This window comes from Heptranchias perlo, chromosome 16, assembly GCF_035084215.1.
Source record: "Heptranchias perlo isolate sHepPer1 chromosome 16, sHepPer1.hap1, whole genome shotgun sequence".
Lineage (NCBI taxonomy): Eukaryota > Metazoa > Chordata > Chondrichthyes > Hexanchiformes > Hexanchidae > Heptranchias > Heptranchias perlo.
Genome location: NC_090340.1, coordinates 40,382,825 through 40,407,193, shown reverse-complemented (window position 1 = coordinate 40,407,193; position 24,369 = coordinate 40,382,825). Strand labels below are relative to the sequence as shown.

The following is a 24,369-nucleotide window of genomic DNA, read 5'->3' as shown; positions in this document are numbered from 1 at the left end:
TCCAACTACTACCACTCAACCCAATCCTCATACAATGTCATGGCTCTGTCTCATACTCACCCTCTGATGCGTCTCTTTCACGGTCAGCCTCACACAAACCAATGCATTCAGCAGTTGGCCATGTCACCACCCCTCACTCACGCCTCTCTACTTTCTCCCCTTATAGGAGAAGAGAGCCCAGAATGCACGGGAGAGGGCGAAGACCGGAGGGGGGCAGCAACATCAGATCGTCCTCATGGATGCGGAGCAGGAGGCTCTCGAATTGAGCCGCACCCTCGAGTGCCTGTCCGTGGGGGATGCCGAGACTGCCACCCAACAAACGGCTGGTGACAGAACTTTAACATTCAGCACTCACAATAGCAAATGATGTTAACATGCCTTGCCATCTTCAGCACCTCAACATCTGTCATCATGCTTAATATTGCCTTCTGTTCTCTTGCAGGGCCTTCAGCAACTGCCGTGACGGCAGAGGGCGATTCCTCAGAGGACCTGCCGGCCCCTGAGGGGGCACCGTCACACCTGAGCAAGCCATCCACCAGCGCAGATACACACACCTTGGTGGGTCCCCGTCGTCACTTAGTTGGGGTTGCACATGGTGAGTCACCACACACGTGAGAACGAGCAGACACTGGTGGCAGGGACAGCTGTGGAGAGTCCGCATCGGTGGGAGCATTCTTCTCCAGGTTCTGCTCAGCTGGACACAGATGCTGAACCCTGGGGGCTATCCATGAAAAGGAGAATGATCAAGGGGCAGTAGCACATTTGCGAGGTGCTGGAACAGGTGCCATGCGCATTCTCCACAATCGCGCAGAGGATGGAGGAGTCCAACTCCTGCATGAGTGGAATACTGTCACAGGGACGTGAGGGCATCTCTGAGATAGTGTTGTGGGTAAGTGCGGGAATGTCTGCGATGGAGGGAAGGCTAGCCTCCATCGAGCTTCAAGCATAGTTCAACAATGATGCCATTGAGGCCCTGACAACGGCCGTTCGGACTCAGGGTGAGCAACTTTCAGCAGCCTTAAACAGGCAGGCAGATACACTAACATTGGCCTTACAAGGCTTCACACATGTCCTCCAAACTGTCGTCCAGCAGAGTGGAAGGAGTGATGTGGCCCTGGCCCAAGAGAGGGATGATGGCGAAACGGGACATGGAAGTGGGGACGCCACTCAAAGCGCTTCCACGTCTCACCCGTTGTCCCCCTCTCAGCCAGTACCCGCAATGCTGCTTCCTCTCCAGGTGGTCGAGTCTGCCCCTGCACAGGTGCAGGTAGAGCAGTCTTTGGAGGGGCCCCTCACGGGCACCGAAACCCAGAGGGCGTCAGCCCAAAGCATCTAATCGGTCAGGGCACGAACAAGAGCAACCTGCCACTACCTCTGCTGCAGCCACAGGGGAAGCACCACGTAGGAGTAGCCGGAAGCATAAGGCAAAGGTTTTGTGAGCACAAAGGGGATGCACAAGGGTATTTGACGCTTGTCATGTTTTTTACTTATATTTGATTTTTTTTCCACTCACAATAAATCTTATTATTATCACCACTACTGACATGTCTTGCCCATTCTTGACTGGCTTGTGCAATAAGTCCCTTTCATGAGGTTCACCATGAACACCCACACTTAATGCCACCCATTGGGTCACTCTACAGTGGGTGTAGGTGTAGTTGCACGACTATTTTGTGCAGGGGGCGGGGGAGGGGGCTGGTGTGGCCGCTCTTCTGTCCAGGTGGTGAGGATTGGACTCTTCACACTGTCTGATGTTAGAAGAACCGTTCACATATCAGTGATTCCCTGGCCTCACGAGCAGCCAGGGAATCACTGTTCTGCCCGTGGGTTGCTCCTCCTCCTCCTCGCCCTCCTCCTCCTCGTCCGCCTCCTCCTCCTCAATATGGGTGGTAGATGTGGATGGGGCCTTCTCCAGCTGTACCCCTCTCTGTTGTGCCCTGTTGTGCAGGGCACAACAGACGACTATAATGCGTCCCACTCTGTCTGGCGCGTATTGAAGCGCTCCCCCAGAATGATCAAGTCACCTGAAGCGCATCTTGAGCAGCCCTCTAGAATGCTCAATTGTAGACTTGGTAGCGATGTGGCTGTCATTATAGCGACGCTGTTGTTCGGTGGTGGGGTTCCTCAGAGGTGTCATGAGCCATGTGTGCAGGGGGTATCCCTTGTCCCCGAGGAGCCAGCCCTTGCGGGTGTTGGGTGCGTGGAAGAGGTGCAGGATGTTGGACTCCCGGAGGATGGAGGAATCGTGGCAGCTGCCAGAGTATCTGGCGCGCACATGAAGGAATGTCTTGCGGTGGTCACAGACGAGCTGAGTATTGATGGATGAACAGTCCTGGCTCATATGGAGGTGCTCGTAATGCTATATGGGTGCAATCGATTACACCCTGCACCCGTGGGAAGCCAGCTACAGCGTGGAATCTGACTGCTCTCTCCATCTGGCTGAGGTCATCCATGGGTAAGTTGATATAGTGTGAGGCCCTGCAAAACAAGCTGTCGGTGACCTGCCTTATGCACTTGTGTGCAGGCAACTGAGAGACCCCGGCGATGTCCCCGGTGGCATCCTGGAAGGATCCGGAGGCGAAGAAGTTGAGGGCAGTGGTGACTTTGAAAGTGACAGGTAAGATGATGCTGCTCGGGCCAGCCGGGAGCAGCTCGGCATGAAGGAGGCTGCAGATGTCCGCGACTACCTGGCGACTGAGTCTGAGCCTCCATATACACTGCTCCTCAGAGAGATCCAGGAAGCTGAGCCTCGGTCTGTAGACCCTGTGGTGAGGGTAGTGCCTCCTGAAACGCGCTCTCTCTCTCGTTGCCCTCCGTGCTGTTGTGCAGGTGTGTGTGGTGCAGCACTGTGTTGTGGAGCTCCACGTAGCGGAGGTGGACGGCGTGCCTGGCAAGGCTGGTGATGTTGCTCGTCCTCAGATGAAGTGATGAATGCAGCTATGGCACCCCCCTATCCTGACGGTGTGAGTTTGAGGGGGTCCGCAAAGTAGGTAAATGTGTTTGCACAGCAAGTTTAGGGTATAAATTAATAATTTTGAGTGGAAAGACAAAGGTGTTGCAGCCAAAACTTTGTCTGAAGTGACAGAGTGCCCTGCTGCAGTAAATGATGTTTCCCCCCCACCTGTCAAAGTATCCTTTGCATCCCCCACTGGCTGCTGGTTGAAACACATCTGCTTCAACAGGGAGTGTTTCCCACAGCACGGGAAACACGCTGAGGATACTTGAAAATTGCACCCCTGCCAAAATCTCCTGTCAATGAGGTCTGTCAAGGACCTCAACTACCTAAACAAGTATGTGAATTGTCATCCCGCCAGCCTTAATTGCCGGTGGGAGTCCCGCATGGGGGAGCTGTGCGCGCATCCGAACACATCATTGGGGAACCTGTAAGTGGGCGGGTTGGAGCCAGGCTCCGGACCCGCTCCAGGATTCCCCCATTTTACAAGCCCCCAACGCACCTGCTCGGCCATCTGAAAATCGGCCCCAAAGTGTCTGCAAAGGGTTATAGACAGGTTAAGTGAGTGGGCAAGAAGGTGGCAGATGGTGTATAATGTGGGGAAATGTGAAATTATTCAGTTTGGTAGAAAGAATAGAAAAACAGAATTTTTTTTAAATGGTGAGAAACTATTAAATGTTGGTGTTCAGAGAGATTTGGGTGTCCTCATACAAGAAACACAAAAAGTTAGTATGCAGCAAGCAATTAGGAAGGCAAATGGCATGTGGTCTTTATTGCAATGGGGTTTGAGTACAAGAGTAAGGAAGTCTTACTACAATTGTACTGGGCTTTGGTGAGACCTCACCTGGAGTACTGCGTACAGTTTTGGTCTCCTTATCTAAGAAAGGCTATACTTGCCTTAGAGGCGATGCAATGAAGGTTCACTAGATTAATTCCTGGGATGAGAGGGTTGTCCTATGAGGAGAGGTTGAGTAGAATGGGCCTATACTCTCTGGAGTTTAGAAGAATGAGAAGTGATCTAATTGAATCATATAAGATTCTGAGGGGGCTTGACAGGGTAGATGCTGTGAGGTTGTTTCCCCTGGCTGGAGAGTCTAGAACTAGGGGGCATAGTCGCAGGATAAGGAGTTGGCCATTTAAGACTGAGATGAGGAGGAATTTCTTCACTCAGAGGGTTGTGAATCTTTGGAATTCTCTAGCCCAGAGGGCAGTGGATGCTGAGTCATTGAGTATATTCAAGGCTGTGATAGATAGATTTTTGGACTCTAGGGGAATCAAGTGATATGGGGATCAGGCAGGAAAGTGGTGTTGAGGTCGAATGGTGGAACAGGCTCGAGGGGCCATGTGGCCTACTCCTGCTCCTATTTCTTGTGTTCTTATGGAAGCTCAGCTCAGGGTCAAATAGGACGCCAAGGTTACGAACAGTCTGGTTCAGCCTCAGACAGTGGCCAGGGAGAGGAATGGAGTCGGTGTTCATAACATGCCTATATGAAGTTCATCCAAAGCTAAAATAGCAGAGCAAAGACTTTTATACATGTGTGTTAAACATCTGAATACCAGTATCTCCAACATAATTTAAAATCAAGGTGCCCCTCCCCAGAAACACATACACAACATTTTACTAAATAAGCAGTGTGACAAGGATACACTATCATTTATAGAGTCTTACAGCACAAGGAGGCAATTCGGCTCACCGTACCTGTGTCGGTTCTTTGAAAGAGCTATCCAATTAGTCCCACTCCCCTGCTCTTTCCCCATAGCCTTGCAAATTTTTCCTTTTCAAGTATATATCCAATTCCCTTTTGAAAGTTACTATTGAATCTGCTTCCAGCACCCTTTCAGAACTCGCTGTATAAAAAAAATTCTCCTCATCTCCCCTCTGGCTCTTTTGCCAATTATCTTAAACCTTTAGTTACCGACCTTCCTGCAGTGGAAGCAGTTTCTCTTTATTTACTGTATCAAAATCCCTCATAATTTTGAACACCTCCATTAAATCTCCCCTTAACCTTATCTGCTCTCAGGAGAACAATCCCAACTTCTCTAGTCTCTCCACATAACTGAATTCCCTCATCCCTGGTATCATTCTGATCAATCTCATTGCACCCTCACCAAAACCTTAATATCCTTTCTAAAGTGTGGCACCCAGAACTGGACACAATACTCCAACTGAGGCCTAACTAGTGATTTATAAAGTTTTACCATAACTTAATTGCTTTTGTACTCTATTCTTGTATTGATATAGCCAAGTACCCTGTATGCTTTTTTAATAGGTTTATCAATTTGTCCTGCCACCTTCAAATATTCAATTGTTTTCTATCCTGGGAACAGAATTGTAATTCAACTTCTAATTAAACTTAATTTGATTTTTATTTTCTCTTGTGTTTTCCAATGCATTGTGCATTGTCAAGCAATGACACCTTCTAAGTAACAAATTAAATAATTGCGTAAAACAAAAACACTACTGCCCACTCAATGTGTACAAGCCAGAGACTCCCTACAATTAAATAATGGGTTGCATTTGTGTCAAAATTCTAGACACTCTGCACTGATGCAAAACACTGAGCTATTTCTTGCATTTCATAAGTTTTGATCTGTTGTCTCTTCAAAATGTGACATCCAAAAAATTTGGACAGGTCTCTGTGGCAGCCCAATCTGCATCCTGTAAGCCTCCATCTTACTTGTTGAACAAAAGAGTACAATACATATGGTTAATGATTACATTCAGTAGTGCTTTTTGGGAGCTATATAGAACAGGAGGAAACATTTATGTATGGTTTTAATATTTCCTACAATGAGTTATCAATTTCTACTTCACATGTGATGTTCTAGAATGAATAAAAATTGACAGTGCTTTTAAACAGGTGTTCCAGTACTAATTGACGTATTGGACATTTTTAGCAACACTGAAGAGCTTCATATTGACCTTGGGTAACAAACGTGAAATTAGTGAAATTCAGTACAAATATTTTTATGAGAAGAGGTTTTTTTTACATATTGACACTACATGCTTCTTTGCTGTTTAAGAAATAAAAGACACCATATACCCAAATGGGGTAAGTAGTGCAGTGATTTACCACACCGCAATGTCTTTCCATCTTGTAGTTCAAATCCAGCCTAGGTTAAGGGGGTGATGGCTGGAAGGCTCCTCTGCCAAATGAGCTTGGTCGTCTCAGTCTACTTTCTATCTAGTGTGGGTCCATGCTTTGGGATCTAAATCTGCCACAAAATGCAGCCAAATTGGTAGTCTAACTCAGGAAGTCCATAATGGTGCATGGCATAACCAATGCAAAATTCACAATAGTACAATAGGGAGTGTTCTTCTGAGGCCGAGGTTAAGGCATATCGTTGGGGCAGAGTAGAGAGAAGATTACTTTGCTTCTGGTTGCAGTCTACTTCATATGGGTGTGCTTCATGCTAATACTGGGTACCATAAATAGAAAATTGTTTCATTCCCCAATACAGACATCCTTCATCTTGATAAGCACAACAATTTACCAAAATAAAGAAATATAAATTTCAAAAGTTAAAAATAACCTGATTGAGAGTTTTTAGGATTGTATTGCCATAAATTTATAGGGAGTAGGATCAGACGGCACAATGAAGTAATGCTGTATTTATGTAATGTTTGTGGGATAATGCCAATGAAAGTGTAAAAAAAGTAATTTTTCTGTACTTTCAGTAACATAAAGAATTTGAGAAGTTATGGCTTTTACACTAGAGGTGAGAAGGTTAAGGGGTGACCTAAAAGAGGATGACCTCTTTATTTACCTTATAACCCTTCACTAATTATGAAGGGTTATAAGGTAAATATTGATTGGTTGTTCCACTGAGAAGATAATGAAAGGGTTTAAATTGAAGATAATCACAAAAGAATTAAATGATATTGGAAAAAAAATTGTTTAAACAAGGGTGGTTAGAATGTGGAATTCTCTGCCCCAAACCATTGCTGAAGCAGCGTTCACAAATTCTTTTAACAGGGAATCACAGTTGCTTGAAAAGGAAGAATATTAAAGGGCACATGAATGAAAAAAAACTTGCATTTATATAGCAGCTTTCACAACCTCCAGATGTTCCAAAGTGCTCACAGCCACCAAAGTACTTTTGAAAGAAAGAAGGAACTTGCATTTATTCGTGCTTTTCAATACTTCTGGATGTTCCAAACTGCTTCACAGCCAATTAAGTACTTTTGAAGTGTAATCACTGTTGTAACACTGGAAACATGACAGACAATTTGTGCACAGCAAGGTCTCACAGACAGCAATGAAATAAATGACCAGAACATCTGTTTTACGTGTTGGTTGAGGGATAAATGTTGGGCAGGACAGCAGGTGAAGAGCAGCGGAGTTCACCTGGTATCCTGATGACATAAAAGATCCCATTGTACCATGTCCACCTGAGGGCAGATGAGTTTAATGTCTCATCCAAAAGATGGCATCTCTGACAGTGCAGCACTGCCTCAAAACTGCTAGCCCAGGTTATGCGCTCAAGTCTCTGGAATGGGGCTTGAACCCACGACCTGCTTGTTTAGAGGTGAAAGTGTTATCACTGAGCCAAAGCTGACATGTGGAGTAAGCATGTGGCCAAACACAAACTTGATTGGCCATATGACCTGTTTCTCTGCTGTAACATTCGATAAGTAACCGTTTTAGTGCTAAGAAAAAAACTACAAAATGGCACACTACTTTCCCTGCCATGTACTGCCAGAATAAACAATCAATTTCCTGCAGCAGCATCCAGCAACAAGGGATGTGACATAACAAACCACCGGCATCCTGTGGACTTCCAAGTCAAATGAATTTTTTGTTGGAAGTGTCAGGAAGTTGTTTTGGAGTTGCTGACGATTTTTGTTTAAACTACACAGCCGCTAATTATGGGTACGTGACATTTGTATTACAGTACCAGGCAACATTTATTTGCGAAATATATTCACTGCTGAAATAATTTTCCCGTCCTTCTTTGCAAATGGTGCTGGAATCGGGTTTGGAAATCAGATCATTAAAACATATATAACATTTTTCCATTGTTCCAGTGCCATCCACAAGCACAAGGTTGCACCTCATATCATTCCATAAAACCCGTTGAAAATAGAATTTACCTGCAAACTCAGGTTCATTTTACTTTCTACGAGTTTTAAAAAAATAAAAGATCGTATTTCACATTAGTGAAAGTCTTGACCTATTCGACATTCTTCAATGAGTTCTCCTCTATTTGTATTGCATTACGTAACACAGCGCTAAGCTTCCCTGGGTGTAAGCCGAGCCCCGCAAACTTCAAGAACTCCGGCCTGGGAAATGTAATCTCAGGCGTGCTGAGCACAACCCAACCAATTTGCAAGGGAGGATAACTGACAGTGATAGTCAGCAACAAAATGACCAGATTTTGGAGAGCTGTCCCATTGGAAAGGCTGAAGGCGGGACTCGTGCTGATCAGGTTTGGTGGAGAGCGCAGTCTTTGGGGGGAATTGAAAGTGAAGCTCGAAAGCGAAAGCTAAATCAAAATGGATTTCGTGTGTTTTTTTTAAATTAGGACGATAACTGAGGGGGAGAAGAAACATGGACGCGAAGCAGGCACGCGGAGTGTTGAATGACATTCGAATTGTTTGTTGTTGATGATAAGGGGGGGGGGGGATGAAAAGTTACTGAAAGGTACTGAAGATTGACATTCGAACCGTCCAATCCTAGGTGTCTTTTGAGGTGGAGGGGCGGGGCTTTTGGTTCGTGTTGGGGGGCGAGGCGGAGCGGAGACGACGCGAGCGGTTGTGAATTTAAAGGAAACGGACGGAGCCGAGTTAACAGTCAATCAGTGCGCGCGTGCGCGCGGCCGGCGAGTTAACAGCCAGTGCGCGCGGCCGGCGGGAGTCAAACACAAGAGACAACAAATCGCTGTCAGAAACGGTGCGCGTCACACTCGGGGTCGTCAGCAATTCATTTAAGCGAAGAGACCTGGAAGAGAAGGGAAGAAAAAGGGGGAAAGCGATGGACTGAAAAGGAAAAGCCGTGGACGCGTTACCGCACGGCGCTAACCGAGCCGATAAACAGCTGTTTGTCTCCATAACCAACCCCCCCCCCCGCCCAGCCGAAGGAAAAGTACATTTTTTTCCTCGTCTCTTAAGCAGAATCAAAATGGAAATTTGCCTTTAAGTAGGAGATCGCCTAAGAAACAAAATGCGGTGATGCTGAAAGTTGTATTCGTATTTTAGTTTTAATTTTATATATTGGTGAGGGGGTGTCGATCAACCTCAGGATTTGCGGTTGAAGATGATGCAGAAGCAGCTGCAGAGGGATGAGGTTTACCGTTGGTTCGGCGAGTTGAATTCCTCTCAGAGAGTGGATTTTATTTGTGGGCTGCTCGACCTCTGTATCCCTCTGGAGCTACGCTTTTTGGGCTCCTGTCTTGAGGACTTGGCCAGGAAGGACTACCATTCTCTCAGGGACTCCGAGATCAAAGCTAACAACGTGGCTGACCTGGCCAGCTTGACCAACATGACGGACGAAGTGGTCCGCAGCAAACTCATCGTCTCCTTGGCCTTACTGTGCTCCGACAACAGGGAGGCGTCCGGGGTCCTGTACCGCACCCTTACCCACATCGATTCCATCATCAACAACTATGGCCTTCAGCTTCACGACAGGACTGGCGATGAATTCCTGCTCTTGTTTACCATGGCTTCCAACCACCCCGCCTTCACCTTTCACCAGAAGCAGGTCCTGAGGCAGGAGTTGCTAGAGATCCAGAGGATTATCGATAGTACTTCCAACACAACTACCGTTCCCGTCGCGGCCTCAATATCAACTACTACTGCAACCAACTGGGACGGTAGCTCGGCTGTCTGCAAGGTGCGATACTATCTCTATACACACACGCGCGCACAATCATCTCGGTAATAGGTGGTAGGACCTCATTTTCTTCACAAGCCCGTAGTTCAGTTGCATTGTAAATGTCCTTGAGTCTTTATGACCAGCTTTATAATGAATTAAGTGCAATTTCTTCGTATAGTCCCCGTAACAACTGCTGCTCAGTTGTGTGCAAGTTAACGGACTTTCTAGGTCAATTTTTGATTCTGATTTTAAATCACTTTTTGTGTGGAGGGGGGGGGGGGTGGAATTCGATTTGTTTGTAAATGAAGAGGATATTTGACAATTTGTAAGCGAGATGATCTTTTTTGAGTATTTTTCTTGTTTTTTGCAACTCTGCCTCTATGTAATTAAAATATTTGCAGTAGTTTTGAATATGATTTTTAAACAATTTAACAGATGACTAATTTTTAAACCTTTGCTATTAACACACCGTAAAAGGTGGTACACCAAGAATCCTTGGCTCCCTCTTATTTTTGATCTACATGCTGCGGCTTGGTGACATCATCCGAAGATGCAACGTCAGGTTCCACATGTACGCTGACGACACCCAATTCTACCTCGACCACTCCACTGCCTTTGTGTTGTCGGACTGCTTGTCTGACATCCAGCCTTGGATGAGCTGAAATTTCTTCCAGTTAAACATTGGAAAGACCAAAGCCACTGTCTTTGGCTCCCACCACAAACTCAGTTTCCTAGCCATCAATTCTATCCCCCTTCCTAGCCACTGTCTCAGTCTGTTCATGATCTTGGTGTCCTATTTGACCGTGAGCTGAGCTTCCAACCCAATATCCTCTCCATTACAAAGACTGCCTACTTCCACTTCCGTAATATCACCCATCTCCGCCCCTGCCTCAGCCCATCTTCTGCTGAAAGATTCATCCATGCTTTTGTAACCACCAGACTTGGTTCCAATGCTCTCCTGCCCGGCCTCCCATCTTCCACCCACCATAAATTTGAGCTCATCCTAAACTCTGCTGCCCACATCGTAACTCGAACCAAGTCCAGATCACCCATTATCCTTGTGCTTGCTGACCTACATTGGTTTCCGATCCACCAATGTCTTGATTTTAAAATTCTCATCCTTGCCCCTCCCTATCTCTGTGCCTTCCTTCAGTGCTACAACCCTCCAGAACTCTGCATTCCTCCAATTTTGGCCTCATGTGCATCCCCCGCTTCCTTCGCCTCACCATTGGCGGCTGTGCCTTCAGCTGTTTAAGCCCTAAGCTCTGGATTTCCCTCCCTAAACTTCTCTCTTTTAAGACACTCATTAAAACCCACCTCTTTGACCAAGCTTCTAGTTACTTGTCCTAATATCTCCTTCTTTGGCTCTGTGTCAATTTTTGGCTGATGTGAAGCATCAAGGGAAGTTTTACTACATTAAAGGCACAATATAAATGCAAGTTGTTGTTGCCTTTCTTTCAATATTATTTAGATCTTTTTACCCTTGCTGAGAATGTTTGTTTTTTGTCTGGGATGTGTAATGAAATTTTGACTTTTAAGTTCTGTATGGTGCAAAAAAGGTACTTTAAAAAAAAATGCCTTTTGCAGGATGTCAGAATGAAATGATATGCAAGATCTTTAGTATGTTTTTATTTAAATTTAAGTTCATCTAGAAATAGTTTAAATGCCACACAGTCAACTGGCACAGCATAGACCTGGCATGTTTTTAAAAAATTGCTTTTTCAGTGCTATAGACATTCTTTTAGAATCATGGAAAGGTTACAGCATGGAAGGAGGCCATTCGGCCCATCAAGTCCATGCCGGCTCTATGCAAGAGCAATCCAGCTGGTCCGACCACACTGCCCTATCCATGTAGCCCTGCAGATTTTTTCCTTTTGAGTATTTAGCCAGTTCCCTTTTGAAAGCCACGATTGAATCTGCCCCCACCCGCCCCGGCAGTGCATTCCAGATCCTCACCACTCGCTGTGTTTAAAAAAGAAAAGTTTTTCCTTATGTTACCTTTGCTTCTTTTGCCAATCACTATAAATCCTATGTCCTCTGATTCTTGACCCTTCCGCCAATGGGAACAGTTTCTCTCTATTCTGTCTAGACCCTTCATGATTTTAAATAACTCTATCAAATCTCCTCTCAAACTTCTCTGTTCTAAGGAGAACAACCCTAGCTTCTCCAGTCTATCCACGTAACTAAAGTCCCTCATCCCTGGAATCATTCTAGTAAATCGCTTCTGCACCCTCTAAGGCCTTCACATCCTTCCCAAAGTGCAGTGCCCAAAACTGGACACAATACTCCAGTTGTGGTCAAACCAGTGTTTTACAAAAGTTCCTCATGACTTCCTTGCTTTTGTACTCTATGCCTCTATTTATAAAGCACAGGATCCTGTATGCTTTTTTTAACAGCTTTCACAACCTGCCCTGCCACCTTTAACGATTTGTGCACATATACCCTCAGGTATCTCTGTTCTTATATCCCTTTTTAGAATTGTGCCCTCTAGTTTATATTGCCTCTCTTTGTTCTTCCTACCGAAATGTATCACTTCGCATTTTTCTGCGTTAAATTTCATCTGCCACGTGTCCGCCCATTCCACCGGCCTGTCTATATCCTCTTGAAGTCTATCACTATCCTTTTCACTGTTCACTACACTTCCAAGGTTTGAGTCATCTGCACATTTGGAAATGGTGCCCTGTACGCCCAAGTCCAAGTTATTAATATATATCAAGAAAAGCAGTGGTCCTAGAACCGATCCCTGGGGCACACCACTGTACCCCTCCCTCCAGTCCGAAAAAAAAACCGTTCATCGCTACTCTCTGCTACCTGTTAATCAGCCAATTTTGTATCCATGCTGCTACTGCCCCCTTTATTCCATGGGCTTCAATCTTGATGACAAGCCTATTATGCGGCACTTTATCAAATGCCATTTGAAAATCTACATGCACCATATCAACCGCATTGCCCTCATCTACCCTCTTGGTTACCTCATCAAAATACTCTTATCAAGTTAGTAAAACACGATTTGCCTTTAATAAATCCGTGCTGGCTTTCCCTAATCAATCCACACTTGTCCAAGTGACTGCTAATTCTGTCCTGGATTATCGTTTCTAAAAGTTTCCCCACCACCGAGGTTAAACTGACTGGCCTGTAGTTGCTGGGTTTACCCTTGCACCCTTTTTTGAACAAGGGTGTATGTAACATTTGCAATTCTCCAGTCCTCTGACACCACCCCCGTATCTGAGGATGTTTGGAAGATTATAGCCAGTACCTCCGCCATTTCTACCCTTACTTCTCTCCGCAACCTAGGTTGCATCCCATCCGGACCGAGTGACTTATCTACTTGAAGTACAGCTAGCCTTTCTAGTACCTCCTTGTCAATTTTTAGCCCAAGCAGTATCTCATCTACATATTCCTTTACTGAGACTCTGGCAGCATCTTCTTCCTTGGTAAAGACAGATGCAAAGTACTCATATAGTACTTTGGCCATGCCTTCTGCCTCCATGAGTAGATCTCCTTTTTGATCCCTGATTGGCCCCTCCTCTTACTACCCATTTACTGTTTACAGGCCGATAGAAGACTTTTGGATTCTCTTTTATGTTTACCGCCAGTCTATTCTCATATTCTGTCTTTGCCCCTCTTTTTTCCTTTTTCACTTCCCCTCTGAACTTTCTATATTGAGCCTGCTTCTCACTTGTGTTATCAACCTGACATCTGTCATATGCCCCTTTCTTCTGCTTCGTCTTACTCACTGTCTCTTTTGTCATCCAGGGAGCTCTGGCTTTAGTTGCCCTACCTTTCTCCCTCGTGGGAATGTACCTAGGCTGTAGTTGAACCATCTCCTCCTTTAAGGCCACCTGTTGTTCAGTTATAGTTTTGCCTGCCAATCTTTGATTCCAATTTACCCAGGCCAGATCTGCTCTCATCCCACTGAAATTGGCCCTCCTCCAATTGAGTATTTTTACTCCTGATTGCTCCATGTCCTTTTCCATAGTTATTCTAAACCTTATGACCGCTGTTCCCTAAATGTTACCCCACTGATACTTGCTCTACTTGGCCTGCCTCATTCCCCAGAACCAAGTCCAGCAATGCCTCCTTCCTCGTTTAGCTGGAAACGTACTGATCAAGAAAGTTCTCCTGAACGCACTTAAAAAAACTCCTCCCCCTCTTTGCCTTTTGTATTATTACTATCCCAGTCTATATTAACGTAGTTGAAGTCCTCTGTTATCACTACTCTATGGCTTTTGCACCTCTCTGTAATTTCCCTGCAAATTTGCTCCTCTATCTCCTTCCCACTAATTGGCCTATAGAATACACCCAGTAGTGTAATGGCACCTCTATTGTTTCTTAACTCTAACCAAATAGATTCCGTCCATGACCCCTCCAGGACAATCTCTCCAGCACTGCAATATTCTCCTTAGTCAATACGGCCATCCCCTCCTTTTTTCCCTTCCCTATCTTTCCTGAATACCTTGTATCCAGGAATATTTAGTACCCAATCCTGCCCTTTTTTGAGCCAGGTCTCCGTTATCGCCACAACATCATATTCCCATGTGGCTAATTGCACCTGCAGCTTTCCAACCTTGTTTACCATGCTTTGTGTGTTTACACACACTTTTATTGTAACTTTGAAGTATTCTTTACTTATTGGCGTTTCAGGAAAGTTTGAATGTTGTGCGTGTCTGTTTTTTGCAGCACTGTATCAGGCAAAGGTGCATAATTACTAGAGTTTCTGTAGTTCATGTTTTTAATTTTAGCTGACCTAATAGTTCAATAACTGAGTTTTTTTAAGTAGAAAAAATAAGGAACCTCCTTTGAAGGTTTTTAGAGAATCTCTCTTTGAACTGGATATTTTTGTAAATGGGTGAATCCAATTGCATTTATTTTCCATTTGTGTTAATTTAGGTTTTGAAGTTGGGTTGGGGGGAATGATCACCTTTATCTAGTTGGTATAAAAATAGGTCCTTAGGAAATTACTACCTAGCAGGAAGGTCAGTTAAAATTAATCCTTTAGTTTCCTACCAACAGACTTTGGAGAGTAAGGTAGAGAGGAATATTCATCACACTAGGCTGTTGAAGTTCCTGGGTTGAATGAACTCCGATACCTTTTCACTTATTCTCTTGTATGTGCAGAAATTGCTTTAAAAGTCCCTAACCAGATTTAATGTTTAATGCATGCACTTCATCAGAATTTTATGTATATTTATCAATGACTTTTTAAAATTAACTTGGCTATTTTGGGTTTAAAATACTAATCTTTGTTGAACTGCCTGGGCTCTATTTACTTATGGATTTATAAACCATAGTTTCTATTGCAAACTTCATGGTTTCTACAAATTGACATGGTGACCTGAAACAATATTCTTGCTTAACAAATTAAATAGAGGTTATGAAAAATATATTAAAATTTGAGCTGGCAAGGTGCAGTAGTCACCCAGGTGTGAAAATGTTGCTCAACAGAGTCTAGGCAGCTCAGCAAAAAGGAGTACTAGTGTCTTTTTAAAAAAAAAGTTATGTAATGTTTACATTTTGAAAATTAACAGGTGTAGAATGCTGGATAGGTTACACTTCATGGTTACTCATCCCAGTAACCTTACGTCCATAGCAAAAAGTTTCTGCTCCTTTAAAACAGAGGATCTACTTTTTTAGGAATTATGGATGTATGTGGGTTTTTTTGAAATAAAAAACAGGCTTTGCAATTATAAGTGAGGGCTGTTAAGTTTGTCTACCAGTAATTTTCAGCTAAAAGCTGCCATCAGGATCTCTGTAATGGTAACATTAAGGGTGTGTTCACACTACAACTTTACCATCACTGGAAATAAGTTTCTACTTTGCAAAGATGCTAAATTTGCAATGTAAATCTGGAGTTGAAGCCCAACCTTAATCTGGAGAGAAATGGTGTGAGACTTCCTTGAGGTGGTAATTTAACATTGCCTGGAGTGTAACAAATGTACAGTGTAAAACAAGGCTTTGAAAAATGCTGAGGGGTCCGGTGGATCTCCTGGACACTTTATTAAATCTGTCTGTAGTTAATTTAAATTTGTGGAACATGCTTCCAAACATTTAAATTTTTACTACTGGAAAGAAGCTCTGTGCATGTGTGTACCCAAATCTCCCTCCTGGGCAGAAGAAAGAGTTCCAGCTAGGCATTGTAAACGGGGTACCAATCTGAACTGGTAGTTGCAGAATAATTGCAGCCCAATATTTGTTTAGGTATTTAATGTGGACACAGTTTTATTTTTTACAGCGGACTTGATTGGAAACTAAAATTAGTTATTCAAAAGAGGGTTCATAGGACTTTTTTTTAGCTGAAGGTCATTAGTGTTCAGGCTTCACTTAATTTTGAATTCAGCAGTCCAATCATACTGACCAAAAGAGTATATACTTCAGACTGTTGCATCTGTAGATTGAGACAAAATTTAAGTCTTGATAATTTGGATTATGTCTTATACATCATCCCAGATGTGGATTAATTTTAAAATTGATTGATTTCAATATTTTCAATCTTGTACATAGTCTTACAATTGCTGAAGTGATTTGGAGCATTTTAAAATTTGGGCTGTGAATATTTTTATATTTTAAGAAAAGCATGAAGCTGAAGTGGAAAGACTGCAAAAATGCAGAACGTTTTAATTTGTAGCTTTCAGTATTGATTTCTAACAGGAGGATACAAGGCTGTAATTTTATTACATGCCATTGGAGCACAACTGGTCTAATCATTCACCACCAGATCTAGCTTGACCATGTTGAGCACTGCTGAGCCCCTCTCTTGTCAGTCAAATCGTCCTATGAGGACAACCCATGGCAATTGTATGCCATGGCAAAAGGCCTCCTGAAGCCCATTTTTCCCTGTCCTGACACCGTCACTTCCAACACCAAATGTGAAGAGCTTATGGATTTCTTTGTCTAAGATTAGAACCATTCGTGCAGCTGTCTAGACTACCACCATCTTTTTTCCCCTCCCTCCATGCTTCTGACCCACCCCAGTCTTTCACTTCTCTTCTCCTGATCTCATGGAACTCCACAGATTTTGTCCCATCTTTTTCTAACCAAGCTCATCTCTTCCATGAGACCGATCTTCCCCTAATTCCCATCTCCACCCAACACCTGACCACTCAATTACCTTTCCTTGCCCCAAAGGTTGCTGACATTCTTAATGGCTTCCTTTGCTCAAGCACCGTCCCTATCCCTTTTAAAATTACTATCTTTGCCCTCTCCTCGAGAAGCCCAACTGTTCTCTCTAATTATTGCACCATCTCTAACCTCTATTTCTCGTCTAAAGTCCTTGTATGTGTGGTTGATGCCCACCTCTCCCAAAACTCTCAGATTAAATTCATCAAGTATAACTTGCAGCACTATTGTCACAAATGAAACCCTCTGTGACTGTGACCACATTTCATCATCCCTCCTTGTCCTCCATGAATTCTAAATGGTATATCACATGGTTGACAACGCTATCTTTCTTCGCCTCTCTGCTCAGCTCCATTAAGATCGCACTTGTATGGAGTTCCACTCCTAATTTTCCCAGGTAAGCGATCACATCACTAGCATTCGCACCCTAGCTGTCACCTCTGGAGTTCCCCCAAAGATCTGTATTTGGCTCCCTCCTCTTCCTGATCTACATGCTGCTCCTCATTGACATCATTCACAGACACATGGGTCAGTTTCCATACATATGATGATAACAGCCAGCTCTACCTATCCACCACTTCCATAGACCCCCATGGCTGCTCCTGTGCTGGCATACTGCCTGCCTGACATTGAGTTGTGAATGAGCCAAATTTTTCTCCAACTGAATATCAGGAAAACACACGTAATCATTTTCAGCCCCTGTTTTTTTTTATTCGTTCATGGGATGTGGGCGTCGCTGGCGAGGCCAGCATTTATTGTCCATCCCTAATTGCCCTTGAGAAGGTGGTGATGAGCTTCCGCCTTCAACCGCTGCAGTCTGTGTGGAGAAGGTTCTCCCACAATGCTGTTAGGTAAGGAGTTCCAGGATTTTGACTCGACGATGATGAAGGAACGGCGCTATATTTCCATGTCGGGATGGTGTGTGACTTGGAGGGGAACGCGCCTGCTGGCCTTGTCCTTCTAGGTGGTAGAAGTTGCAGGTTTGGGAGGTGCTGTCGATGAAGCCTTGGTGTGTTGCTGCAGTGCATCCTGTAGATGGTACACGCTGCAGCCACGGTGCGCCGGTGGTGAAGGGAGTGAATGTTTCGGGTGGTGAATGGGGTGCCAGTCAAGCGGCCTGCTTTGTCCTGTATGGTGTCGAGCTTCTTGAGTGTTGTTGGAGCTGCACTCATCCAGGCAAGTGGAGAGTATTCCATCACTCCTGACTTGTGCCTTGTAGATGGTGGAAAGGCTCTAGGGAGTCAGGAGGTGAGTCACTTGCTGCAGAATACCCAGCCTCTGACCTGCTCTTGTAGCTACAGTATTTATGTGGCTGGTCCAGTTAAGTTTCTGGTCAATGGTGACCCCCAGGATGTTGATGGTGGAGGATCCGGTGACGGTAATGCCATTGAATGTCAAGGGGGGGTGGTTAGACTCTCTCTCTTGTTGGAGATGGTCATTGCCTGGAACTTGTCTGGCGCGAATGTTACTTGCCACTTATGAGCCCAAGCCTGGATGTTGTCCAGGTCTTGCTGCATGCAGGCACGAACTGCTTCATTATCTCTGCTTTCTTGTTACTGATTCCATCTCCCTTCTTGGCCACTCACTGAGGCTGAATCACGTTGTGCAAAACCTTGATGTCTTGTTTATACCAGATCGTCAAACCCCTTGGGCATGATTTCAGCTTGGAGCTGGGAACCCAGCGCGTCCGCAGATATTTGCATGGGGAACCCGGAAGCCAAATGTGTGCATCGCAATCTGTAATCACAATTCAATTGCAGGTAAGTATTTGTGCTTCCAGTTTTCCCATGTGCCGGGCAGCCAGATTGACAGGCTGGCGACCTGTCGGAAGTGAAAGGAGCCCTGAAACGGAGAGGAGGGAAGAGAGAAATCGTGGGCCGTGGAAGAAATCTGAGAGATGGGGAGATGTGGAAGATATTGGGGGGACCTTGGTGAAGATGGGGGGGAAGAGGGGGTTCGGCCAATCGTGCCGGTCCGATCACACTGGGTGAAGCACTCGTGCTCCTCCAGGTCCACAAGCAGTGCAATTAAGGCATTCACCTCATGGATCCGGCCCTTCCCGCTTGCTTTCACCTGACGTGAATCAGGAGCGATGGGAAACCCGAACAGGTAAAGTTAAATTTGTTTGACGTTTCTAATACACAAAAAACTAAGTGTCTCAACTATGGCAATGAGGTACATTGCCCCTTTTAAGTATCGGCCCGCCGGCTTTAAATGGGGACAGGACTTCTGGGTTTCTGTTGCTTGCGCCAGGGAGTCCTGGAAGAGGCTTGGTGGAGTCGGGATGTGGTCCTGTTCCAAAAATCAACTATTTTCACTGCCTACCCGACCCCAACCTATCCGTTCTTGGGGGTTAAAATTACCACCCCCCCCCCCCCAACCTCCCCATATCTCCACTGCTTACCTCCCTCTCCACAAACGCTTTTACTCCCTTCCTCACCCCCACCACCACTGAAACCGATATTAGAGTAGGTACCGCACAGGAGGAGGCTATTGGGCCCATCGTGACTGTACTGGCTCTTTGAAAGAGCTATCCAATTAGTCCCATTCCCCTGCTCTTTCCCCATAGCCCTGTAAATTTTTTCCCTTCAAGTATTTATCCAATTCCCTTTTGAAAATTACTATTGAATCTGCTTCCACCACCCTTTCAGGCAGTGCATTCCAGATTATTACAACTCACTGTGTTTTAAAAAAAATGTTTCCTCATGTTGCCTCTAGCTCTTTTGCAGATCACCTTAGATCTGTGTCCTCTGGTTACTGACCCCTCTGCCACTGGAAACAGTTTCTCCTTATTTACTCTATCAAAACTGTTAATGATTTTGAACAACTCTATCAGATCTCCCCTTTACCTTCTCTCTTCTAAGAAGAAAAACCAATGTTTCTCCAATCTCTCCACATAATTGAAGTCCCTCATCCCTGCTACTATTCTAGTAAATGATTCTTATCTATGCTTTTGTCACCTGAAGACTTAATTCCTTTAACATCCTTGCTAGCCTCCAATTCTCCATAAACTTAGCTACTCATTTCCTGTCATTCATTAAATGCAGTTTGCTGACCTACACTGGCTTGAAGTTTTCATCTTCATCTTCAAATCGCTCCATATCTTTGCACCACCCTACCACTGAAAACTTCAGCCAGCCTTTGGTCTTCTGCATAGTTACTCCCTTTTTGGCCCATTATTTGTCACAAAGCCTGCAGCTACTTTGGGTGTGGAGCTCCTCCCTAAACTTCGTTTTGTCGCCCCCCCCCCCCCATTCCTCGCCCCATCTTTTAAAACACTTCTTAAAACTCATCTTTTCTACCTAGTTTTCAGTCATCTCTCTTCACTCTCCCACTATGACTTGGCATCCATTTAATGGATTTGTCACATTGCTGTAATCTTTTCTATTAAAGGCGCTATGTAAATGTTAGTTGTTGTTGCTACTGTCATCAGTTTACCCATCTAGTATCGATTTTGTACCTATGGCCTGATTACTAACTTTTTTTCCAACTACAAAGTACAGGACATTTTGGGTTCTGCACATCTCTATTTGAGATAGAATGAAAACTCCAATATCAGCTGGTCAGATAATTGAATAGGTATAGAATAGCAAACAATATTGATGTATTAATGCAATTGAGTCATATTCATTGATTACCTAAATATTAATATAAGAAATTCAACATTCACAATTTGTTTTGCTCTTCACCATCTTGCTACAAAATAATGTTCTCATTTTAATGTGGTCTGTGACAGATATAGTGCAGCGATTGGGTTCTTCTTTAGGCATACAAGAAATTGAGATTTTGCAAAACAAAAAAACAAAAAAATAAATCTATGCAATAATTATTTATCTTTGTTCACCCTTTCCATAATTTGCAATGTTGGCAAGGCAATAATGAATAATGTAATTCTGCTGCCAGCAATCTGTCAAATAAATATGCTTATTTCAGGGCACTTTCTTCTGTCAGGGATGAGTACTAAATCTGCATATTCTCACTCAGCTGCAGTTGGATCCCATTTTTCAGGCCAGTGTCAGGCATCATAGTATTGAAGCTTGCAGTCTACTTGTCAGAAGATGTACCAGCTATATTGAGGGTTTGTTAAAAATATTTTTTTTTTTTTTGAAATACTCAAAGAATGAGAGTCCATTTTTAAAATGATATAGCAGAGTCATAGAAAGTTACGGCACAGAAGGAGGCCATTTGGCCCATCGTGTCCATGCTGGCCTTAAAAGAGCTATCCAGCTTAATCCCACTTTCCAGCACTTGGTCTGTAGCACTATAGTTTACGGCACTTCAAGTACCTTTTAAATGAGTTGAGGGTTTCTGCCTCTATCACCCTTTCAGGCAGTGAGTTCCAGACCCTCACCACCCTCTGGATGAAAACATTTTTTCTCAGCTCCCCTCTAATCCTTCTACCAATTACATTTAAATCTATGCCCCCTGGTCACTGACCACTCTGCTATGGAAAATAGGTCCTTGCTATCTACTCTATCTAGGCCCCTCATAATTTTATACCCCTCAATTAAATCACCCCTCAGCCTCCTCTGTTCCAAAGTTGAAGAAAAACGCAGCCTATCCAATCTTTCCTCGTAGCTAAAATTCTCCAGCCCTGGCAACATCCTCGTAAATCGCCTATGTACCCTCTCTAGTGCAATCACATCTTTCCTGTAATGTGGTGATCAGAACTGTATGCAGTACTCAAGCTGTGGCCTAACTAGTGTTTTATACAGTTCTAGCATAACCTAGCATAGACAGTTTCCTAGAAGTAAAGGGAATTAGGGGTTACGGGAAGCGGGCAGGAAATTGGACCTGAATTTAGATTTGAGGTTAGGATCAGATCAGCCATGATTTTATTGAATGACGGAGCAGGCTCGAGGGGCCGATTGGCCTAATCCTGCTCCTATTTCTTATGTTCTTATAACCTCCCTGCCCTTGTATTCTATGCCTCAGCTAATAAAGGAAAGTATCCCAAAAGCCTTTTTAACCATTTTATCTACCTGTCCTGCTACCTTCAGGGATCTGTAGACGTGCGCTCTAAGGTCCCTCTGTTCCTTTACCTCTCAGTATCCTCCCATTTGTTGTGTATTCCACTTCCTTATTTGCCGCCCTCAAATGCATTACCTCACACGTCTTCGGTTTAAATTCCATTTGCCACTTTTCTGCCCACCTGACCAGTCCATTGATAGCTTCCTTCAGTTTACAGCTTTCCTCCTCACTATCAGCCACATGGCCAATTTTTGTATCATCTGCAAACTTTTTAATCATGCCCTTTACATTTAGGTCTAAATCATTAATATAAAAAGCAAGGGACCTAGTACTGAACCCTGTGGAACCTGACTGGAAACAGCCATCCAGTCGCAAAAACGCCCGTCGACCATTATCCTTTGCTTCCTGCCATTGAGCCATTTTTGGATCCAACTTGCCACTTTCCCTTGGGTCCCATGGACAGTATATAGCTCCTTGATGCTATTGAGATATATAACCTGTGATTTTAATTCAGGCCAAATGGTATGGTTGTATAAATAGAACCGTAGAATATGATCTATTAAAATATAAGTGCAGCTACTCTTCTTACAAGTCAAAACATGAGATGGGCTATAGTGTGGTGAAGAACAATTAAAGAGCATTTTATTTTCTCGGAAAACATTGTTGTCCTAAATTGTAAATTGACAAAATTTGATGTGAAGAATGGGGAGAGAGAAAAGGTGAATTTTAATGTAGGCTTTCTTCTACTATTAAAAATTTTATTTCTTATTGAACTTCCTGAAAGCAAATCATTTAGTTACGATTTGACGTTTGTCCTGGTGCCACTGAAAATTAAAGATATAAGGTTGGTTGTTCTTCAATCCAAATATTTCATCCCAATTACCAGATATATTTCATGATTTGGAATTAAACTTCATAATTGACTTACTTTTACCAGACTTGTGTTATTTAAAAAGGACAAGTTGCTGTGTCCCATTCTTGAGTCTGTATATTCTATCATGCCCCTAGTAAAGTAAAGATCATATCACATTCCAAACGTACACAATATAGATTATGCAATTTGCAGGTTACATTAAGTACAGTTCAATGAACACATTGGACATAATTACAGTTCATGACACTCTAGGGTGCCTCATTGCATCACAATCAATACAGGTGAATTATTTCAGATACATTACAGATTTATTACGGGTACATTACATCAATTTGAGTTTTACATTCTGCCCGAGGGGGATTTTCCCTGATTGCAGCCCCTCGGTAGACAATGGCAGGAAGGCTCTAAACGGTTGCCTTTCCCCACAGAGCCTTTGCGGCGGCTGTACCCATCCTCAGTGCGTCCCTGAGCACGTAGTCCTGGACCTTGGAATGTGCCAGTCTGCAACACTCGGTCGAGGACAGCTCCTTGCACTGGAAGACCAGCAAGTTTCGGGCAGACCAAAGGGCGTCTTTCACCGAGTTGATGGTCTTCCAGCAGCAGTTGATGTCCGTCTCTGTGTGCGTCCCCCGGAACAGCCCGCAGAGCACAGAATCCTGTGTTACGGAACTGCTCGGGACGAACCTGGACAGATACCACTGCATCTCTCTCGAGACCTTCTTTGCAAAGGCACGTTCCAGAAGGAGATGGCTGACGGTCTCGTCTCCACCGCAGCCTCTTCGGGGACAGCGCGCGGTGGCGCTGAGAGTCCAGGAGAGCATGAAGGATCTGACTGGAAGGGCCCTTCTCACCACCAGCCAGGCTAGGTCTTGGTGCTTGTTTGAAACCTCTGGCGATGAGGCGTTCTGCCAAATGACATTGACAGTCTGCTTGGGGAACCAACCGACAGGATCCACCGTCTCCTTTTCCCGCAGGGTCTTGAGGACGTTACGTGCGGACCACTTGCTGATCGCCTTGTGGTCAAAGGTGTTCTTCTGCACAAACTTTTCCACGAAGGACAGGTGGGGCGGAATGGTCCAACTGGACGGAGCGTTCCGTGGCAGCGTGGCCAGGCCCATCCTTCTCAACACCGGGGACAGGTAGAACCTCAGCACGTAGTGACACTTTGTGTTTGCGTACCGAGGGTCTATGCACAGCTTGATGCAGCCGCACACAAAGGTGGCCATCAGGATGAGGGCCACGTTGGGCACGCCTTTCCCCCCTTTCTCTGGAGATTTGTACATCGTGTCCCTGCGGACACTGTCCATTTTTGATCTCCAGACAAAGCGGAAGATGGCTTGGGTGACTGTCGCGGCGCAGGAGCGAGGTCTGGGCCAGACCTGCGCCACGTACAGCAACACCGAGAGCACCGCGCACCTGATGACTAGGTTCTTGCCCACGATCGAGAAAGATCGTCGATCCCACAGTCCCAGTTTCTGCTTAACCTTGGCAATACGCTCCTCCCAGTTTTTGGTGCACGCCCCAGCCCCCCCAACCAGATCCCCAGCACCTCCAGGTAATCCGACCTGACGGTGAAGGGGACAAAGGATCGGTCGGTCCAGTTCCCAAAGAACATGGCCTCGCTCTTGCTACGATTTACC

General features: G+C 44.6%; 1 protein-coding gene across 2 annotated transcripts in view; it reads left to right on the top strand.

Annotated features, from left to right (window-relative positions):
- The first annotated feature begins 8,716 nt into the window (after nucleotides 1–8,716).
- Nucleotides 8,717–24,369, top strand: part of zcchc14 (zinc finger, CCHC domain containing 14) — a 128,973-nt gene continuing 113,320 nt past the window's right edge. For both annotated transcript variants that reach the window (XM_067998000.1, XM_067997999.1), the window contains exon 1: nucleotides 8,717–9,786. In XM_067998000.1, coding sequence (XP_067854101.1) covers nucleotides 9,211–9,786 — 576 coding nt within the window. In that variant the 5' untranslated portion in view covers nucleotides 8,717–9,210. The remainder of the gene's footprint in view (nucleotides 9,787–24,369) is intronic.